This window comes from Benincasa hispida, chromosome 4, assembly GCF_027475165.1.
Source record: "Benincasa hispida cultivar pf3 chromosome 4, pf3_genome.v1.1, whole genome shotgun sequence".
NCBI classification, from domain to species: Eukaryota; Viridiplantae; Streptophyta; class Magnoliopsida; order Cucurbitales; family Cucurbitaceae; genus Benincasa; species Benincasa hispida.
The window spans coordinates 64,637,757-64,645,517 of NC_143481.1; the positions used below are offsets into that span (position 1 = coordinate 64,637,757).

The 7,761-nt window shown below is 34.9% G+C and overlaps 1 protein-coding gene across 3 annotated transcripts; it reads left to right on the forward strand.

Annotated features, from left to right (window-relative positions):
- Positions 1-1,471: 1,471 nt before the first annotated feature.
- LOC120076604 (flocculation protein) lies at positions 1,472-7,059 on the forward strand. Of its 3 annotated transcripts, XM_039030482.2 has the most exons (5): positions 1,535-2,225; positions 2,339-2,381; positions 2,583-2,698; positions 4,951-5,191; positions 5,487-7,059. In XM_039030482.2, the coding sequence occupies exons 2-5, from the start codon at positions 2,364-2,366 to the stop codon at positions 6,828-6,830; spliced, it is 1,719 nt and encodes a 572-aa protein (XP_038886410.1). In that variant the 5' UTR covers positions 1,535-2,225; positions 2,339-2,363; the 3' UTR covers positions 6,831-7,059. The 3 variants fall into 3 exon arrangements, with proteins under 3 accessions (XP_038886408.1, XP_038886410.1, XP_038886409.1); XM_039030480.2 differs by lacking the exon at positions 2,339-2,381 and having other exon boundaries at positions 1,472-2,225; XM_039030481.2 differs by lacking the exon at positions 1,535-2,225 and having other exon boundaries at positions 2,232-2,381.
- The last annotated feature ends 702 nt before the right edge of the window (positions 7,060-7,761 follow it).

The following is a 7,761-nucleotide window of genomic DNA, read 5'->3' on the forward strand; positions in this document are numbered from 1 at the left end:
TATAAAAAGGTATATATAATAGTTCAAACTAAGCCATTTATTTATTTTATAAAGTTAGAGCAAATATCACCATGAAAGTGGGGGTAGAAGGGGGCTGTGGACTAGCTAGGTCGGTTTGGCTTATTACACCCTTAATTAATTTTAGCTTATATTATATTTAGCGCGGGGCCCAATTTAAAAGAAAAAGGAAAATAAAAAAAAGTTTCAACTCTCAAACTTCTTTTTTCCTTATATAACTAACCTTGTTTTAACATCAACTAACCCCTTGTTAATTTGGACAAGTTTTAATCGAAATTTTTTAATGGGTTGTTTTTAAATAAAAAAAATAAACCAAAATATTTATAAAAAATAAAAATTTTTAGAACTTCTATCCGTGTCTATTTCTAAATTTTGTTATATCTTATAAATATTTTCAACAAATTTTCCATTTGAAATAATTTTCCTTTTTTAATTCCATCAAATTATAACTCAAATTTAGATAAATATTACAATTTAACCAATATCATTGTAATTTTAATCCTTACTGAGTAACCCAAATTTACAATGTGAAATCTTAGATAAAATTTTAAAGGAATAAAAAAACATTAGAGCTGAAATTTACAAAACTTGATAATTATTCAAAAGTTAATTTATGCATTGATCAAATCTTTTTACAAAATTTTATTTAATGGAAATTAATGAATTTATGATTATTTTTATACTTTTTTTCTATAAACTAAACGCAAATTAACCAAAATTGAATTCATAGTAAAATTTGTAATACATATATAAATTCAAAGGTCAAATTTAGTGGAATTAAAAATCTAAACTTCAATTGATGCAAGCTGATAAGGTTAGAGATAAGAATGTGTTTCTCTAATAAAAATATATTGAGTTTTTTTAAAAAGAAAAATATATTAAATTTTGAAAAAATATCAAATTATGTATAGAAAAAAATATTGATAGACAAGATAAGGAAAAAACTTTTATAGGAAGATTTTTCCATCTTAATTAATAAGGAAAAAAACTTAGGTGTAGTTATTATTGTATCCAATTAAAAATCGACGTGTCAATTTAAAAAAACTTAAAATATATATTTTCTGTATGGAGCCTAAAAAATATAAAAAAATTGAAAGAAAATAAAGTAATTGATACCTTCAATTTTTAACATTTTCTTACGTCGTTTTCTTTTTCTTTTTTTGGTTTTATGAAAACAATAATTTAAATACTCAATTATTGGTGAACCAAAAAAGAAAAAAGAAAAAAAAAAGGAAATTTGTAACGCAATTTGTTGTTGCTTCGTCAGTCACTCGTGCCCAACAGGCCTTTGCCAGTTTCACGGATAAGAAATGACGTGGCAGTTGGGCCCCACCGAAAACGCTGGATGGATTTCGGATGGCCGTAAACCCTACACTGTGTGGGGCCCGGCTGACGTGGGCTTTTGCAATACCCACCGGATCTTAAACCGACTTTATATTCTCAATTTTATATCACCCTTGAAGTCCGCAAGGCAGGTCCGTTTTATCTCGCACACAACAAAATATCTAATCCTTTCTATATATGTCGGTCATTGCAACGTATCTTCCTTTCTTCTCTTCATTTTCCTCCTCTGCGATTGTAATAGCGATTCCTTGTACCGCTTCCTTTCCATCTGGATTACGATTGATTCGTTTCTGATTGTAAAATTCTCTCGGATTTCTGTTTGTTCGATTTAATCTTCTTTTCCGATTTGTTTCGTTGGTGTTTGAGGCGTTAGGATTGATTTGGAAGTGAATTTCGGTGCGAGGAGGAGCTCGGGATTTTAAATCTTCTTGCAATAATCTTCAAATTTCTTTTCTATATTCTTACGAAAGTTTTTAGGTTTCTCGATGTCAAACCCTAGAAAAGAAGAATCGATCGCCAGCAACGTTAACGATGGCGCCGATCGTGATAACGTTGAAGAATTCGGGGACTCATCTCGCGTTGGCGGTGTTTCTTCGAATGCTGTTGAGGTTTCTGGAGGTTCGCATGCTTCGACGAGGGAGATTAACCTTACGGAGCGGCTGACTGATATTCTTGTTGATGAAGGAGATGGCGATCTGTTGCTTCAACAGAGCGATCGGGAAGATAGGGTTATACGGTGGCTTCAGGCGCTAGATATGCAAGTCATGGGCGCTTGTCGGGCTGACGAAAGGTTGAAGCCGTTGTTGAAGATGACTACGTCTAGCGGCATAGCGGAAGATCGTCTTCTTGCTCAATTGAGTCAGGTTTGTGCTTAAATATGTATTGATTATTCTAAGTTTTAATATATGGCGGATTTTTAATTGTCAACGATAATTCGCTGCTTTATATTCCATGCTTGTTCTGCGGTTCTACATAGGACTCCTGGTGCCGATGGAGATGGCATGGAATCTATATTTGGCGTGAGTAAAAAAGATTGAACGATTTTTTTTTTTTTTTTTTCAATTTCATTTTCGTCGCTTCAATTTGGTGGCCTTCCCTCCGTCGTTCTAGATTCTGTTTCACTCTGTAGTACTGGTGTTATTAGGTTTTGCAGTGTCTAGTTCCGCGTCTTTCATTTTTCCTTTTCGCTGATGCGATCCACCTTCATTTTCGTAACTCAGCATTTCGAGCCGGTTGAAGTTGGCATTCTAGCGAGGTGTTTCTGTATACCTCTCGTCTCTATTCGTGTTGGCAAAATTGACAAGCAAGGAAGCCTCCTTTGCCCTACGACCACTAGGTAATCATTTCATGCGATTGTTTCTGCTCTTTCCTATTCTATTATCCTTGAATAATATGAATGAGTGCCACTCTGATCAGAAGCAAATAACTAAGAAAGGAATGCATATGTTTACTTGGTTGTTTCTCTCGCTATTTTTTGATGCGTTTATTATGTTAGAACACTGTAATAGCATTATAGGGCGAGGGATGAGAATTTTTTTTATGCCACTTGACTCGCTGATGTTTAAATTCGTTTGATTCGGGAGAAGGTTAATTGACTTTCATTTTCTAAATTGCAACTTAGAATGCCTAATTTGCAATATCCATTTATAATCCAATCTCTTGATATGATATATAAGAAGACTTGGCACCATCGTTTCTATTTTGTTAGTGCGTAGGATTCGCCTGTTTAATGCATGTATAGACTCTGAGTTCCTTGTCCTGTTTCTGTGTAAAATATATTTGGTTCTTGCTTGACTTTGTATGATTTCAAATTGTTGCTTTACTAATATTACTTGACTAGGTGATTGTTAGGACGGTTCTTGTTGCATTTTTTTTGTAAACAATTTTTTTTTTTTTCATTTTTTCAGAGTATTTTCTTCTACTTTTACAAGAAATGCTGAGTGTATAACGTTGTTGTAATTGCGCACTTTCACATTATACATCTTTGTTTACTTCATATTGGCTCTATAGCACCTGGTGAATCAAATATGATAACAACTGCCACAACACATGTAGGGTGTGTCCCTATGCTGCCCTGGGGTAGCTTCTATGCTTTTTCTTCTTCCCATGTATACTCTTTTGTCTTCTCGTGACTGTATTTCTACCTCTGGTCTATTGATCATTTTTTGGGGGATGGGGTCTAATTAGGATTTTAATTAGGAGTGCTTTTAATTCTATGGTATAACCATATAATCTTACTTGAAAGTGCGTAATCAGTGGTAATTTTCAGATTTAGGACTCTACATGTTAGCCTACTAATAGCAACAATGTTCATTCTTCCAAATAAATATATCTTTTGGTTTGTAGGTAAAGTGGGCGTTTTCTATTATGATCTCTGAATTATGAGGAAGTAAAGGTAGTTTCATGCTCTTATACTATAATAATAGCTTGCTCCTGTTTTTTTAGTTATGTAGGGTTGCAACTTGTAATTAAATTGGGATTGTTGGAATGGGTGTTATATATGCTGTATTCTGTTATTCTTCTAACTTCTAACTGTTCAGAGCAACTCGTTACTTTTCCCCTGCTCCATTTATCTTGTCTTTTCAACTTATGCTGAATCCTTTTGTATTGACCACTGGGAGCCTAACTGTTTGTTATGAAAAAAATGTAATGATTTGGTTCTTTCTTGAAGAAATTCTAGATTTAATTATTAATTATTAGTATTGATTTATATTTGTACCTAGTGTCGTGTCATATAAACTCTATAGGTTGTGCGATATTTTTAATTGTTAACCTTAAATCAAATTTAAGGTTTTTAATTGAAGTGAATCTTTCATCATTGGAACGTCTTAACCGTTTTAGTGTTGAACCTTGTTCAGGATGTCAAGTGTCCTTTTGCATTGGAACTTTTCCCCTGCTCCATTTATCTTGTCTTTTCAACTTATGCTGAATCCTTTTGTATTGACCACTGGGAGCCTAACTGTTTGTTATGAAAAAAATGTAATGATTTGGTTCTTGAAGAAATTCTAGATTTAATTATTAATTATTAGTATTGATTTATATTTGTACCTAGTGTCGTGTCATATAAACTCTATAGATTGTGCGATATTTTTAATTGTTAAAGTTAAATCAAATTTAAGGTTTTTAATTGAAGTGATTCTTTCATCATTGGAACGTCTTAACCGTTTTAGTGTTGAACCTTGTTCAGGATGTCAAGTGTCGTTAGTATCTTTCTACATTTATTTATTGATTGTATTATTATTTTTTTGTGTTCAGTTGCTTTTTGTGTGTGTCATTAGTGGTGTACTTAGCAGTGAAGTAAAAAGTTATTTCAATTGATTAATTGATTTTAGATGGTGAGGAAATTTCAAATATTGTTGAGGATTTGGTTCTAAATAAACGAGATAGAATTTGAATTCAAGTTTGCTATCTGATTCTTTCATTTCAGAAATTTATGGATGTTTTTTGGTTTTTGTATTCCACAATTTTTTCTCTCATTTTTATTTCTTTTACCTCTCTTAGGAATTTAGATTCTACTGTTAAGATTTTGATTTATTGTCTAGGATTTTTTTCCCACTTCTAAAAGATCTATTTTGTCAATCATCACAGGGGAAATTTAAATCTAATGGTTGTACCATCATCTGACTTTCGACTCTCATTCATTGGGGATAATGGCCAGGTAGAGAGATTATTCACTCTGAGTAACAGATCGTCAAGTGCTTCCATTACAATCGATGAGATTGAATCTGATAATTCTGGCCGTTCATTTGTTATCAAAGCAAATGATCAAAATATCTATTTTTGGTGCTCAGAGAAATCAAAGCTCTTGGGAACTGAACTAATTCTGAAGGTATTTGTACTTCTGTATTGAGGATAATGATGAGTAGTTTTTTTTTGTAAATTTCAGTTTCAATAAGTAATATGAATAATTGACATTTTCTAACACTTCACTCGTGAAAAGATCATGTTGGAAGGGGAAAAATGTGAAGCTTTTGTGCGATTTATTTTTTCATGAGTTGTGGTAGTGTTATGAATTGACACTATTTATTATGATGGTTTCCTAATGTTATGACTGGATATATATTTAGAACAATTGTGTTTTGGTTGGTTGAATATTTCCTTATGTCTCTTATCCTGTATCACAGATGAAAGATTTACTGCAGAGGAGGCCTTCTATTTCTGAATTAACTGGAATCAGTGAATCACGTCTTGGTTGCTTTGCAACACGCCTTCGTGCCTATCTTGTGGAGTCAACTGTTGCTAACCACCATCCAGCAAGTTCTGCAGACTCGCACTCTTCAGCAGACACCACTAGAGAGTCATCTCATTCATCTCATTGTGGACAATCATCTGTGTCATCAAAATCTATGCGGTCAAGAAATTCTGGTAGTCCAGCAACTAAAGCAAATTCTGCACACCAGGGTAGTCTTAGCCCGAGGTTGAATTCCTTTAAAGAAGGCCTGCCTAAGACATTGCTTTCTCTAAGAGATGCTGCTAGGGAAAAATTCAGGAGACGTGGAGAGAACTTGGGTTTAGATAACCATATTGTAGCATCATCGATTTCCACTGATGCATTTTGTTTGAATTCTGAAACTCAAACTGCAGATTCAAGTTGCCCATTATCTCCATCAAACTTTTTGGAATCATTGGGGAAATTAGCTGCCCCAATTCCCGCAAGTTCATCTCTTCCTTGTGTGGTTTCACCTCTCTTTACTCCTTACTATTGCTGGTGTCCGGGTGCATCCTCAATTCTGCAGCGAAGAGAAGAATCTAATCAACTTCCCATCCCATCCATAAGTGCATCTTCTCTTCCGCCATTTCCTTCGATGTTACCAGCTTCTACACCTTCGAACTTATCTGTCCCAATATCACCTTTAAATCTAGTTGATTCTCCATCGGTGGATTTTCCTGCTCTCTTTCCGGAGCCACTGGTCCGTTTGCCTCTGAAAACCTCTCAGCAGATCCCGACCTTCACTCCTTTGTTCTGCGATCCTATTGTTCATGTTCCTGTAATTGATGTTTGCTCTTCGGGTCCAGGCTACCTTGTTAGTGCTGGCCCTACCATTTCAACCTCCATTCCGCCACTGCATCCTAAACTCGTCAATCCAATGATACCTACTACTGATGTAGAAAAGGATGCTAGAGAGACACTGCGTCTGCTCATCAGCGGCTCAAGCCCGGGTAACTCTCAATTGATGAATGTACTCCCGGTTGTTCTAACAGATTCTGAAGCAAATCAAAGTTTATTTTTGACTGGAAGCCGTGGTCTGTACAGTAATGCTCGAGACATTGATGTAATTGCAAACAGCATTGCTTCTCTAGGCATTGTTTCACTTTCAGGGCAATCCACAAGTGAGCATGTAGGGAAGAGATTTAACATTGACGGTTTGAATGGCCATTCCGATGACAGCTGTGATTCAGAAAGCTCTTATTTGGATGGCGATGATATGCTTTCCCCATCTCACTCGAAGGAAAGGAAGTCTGGTTGATAGAAATTTTACCTTCATACATTCATTTCTTCTTTGTAGATCTTTGGTCGCTTTTGTTGCCGTCTGCTAATATGTAGATATGTTGCCTTCTGTTTTTCGAGTTATAATTAGTGTAGTTCACCAAAAGAGGTTGGTGAGTTCGTTTTTTGTTCTGTACGTCTCTAGTTTTGTTGCCTTAGTGTATGTTCATGTTTTATTCCCATCAATGCCTTCCGATTTCGTTCTTGCATTGCGTTACTCTTTGTGGGTGCATGCGATTTTCTTTGTTCACAAATAAGAAGGCTTATTATTTAGGTTTAAAACGTTCTTGTTCTTATTCATATTCAGTATGTTAGGGATGCGCATTGTAATTAGAAGCAGCAAAATTCGTTCGCTCATTCATTTATTATATATATATCCACGGCTGTTCAAGAATTTCATCAAGTAAAATCTTACAAAACGTACGCCAACTTATAAAGAAAAAAGAAGCAAAAGAAAATGGAGCCCGCCAAAAGACTTCTCTTCTAATCTTTTGCGTGAAGGGCTTGATAAGATCAAGAAAAGGGAGGGTACGTCCTCTAAACTGATGTCGCTTAAATCATTTGTCACTGGAGCTGCACTAAAAAACTGCCATTTAAAAATGCTAGGAAGATATCTACCGAATTCAAATACCTCAGTGATGGGAACTTACCTGTGCTTTTCCCTTTCTATGGTAGTCAACAAATCAGAATTGGTTTCAGATTCAGGCTGTGATACGTTACCAATGGAATCCTATTGGGTTTAATATTATACAGATCTGGATGTAATCTGTATTATTTGGAATGGTGATGGAAAATTCTTATAGGAACGTGCAAGAAAAGGATTGGTGAACTCAAGAATTGTATTTTCTTTGGAAAACTAGAGGCAGCAAGAAAGAATTGGTACTATCCATGAACATATTATTAGAATAGAA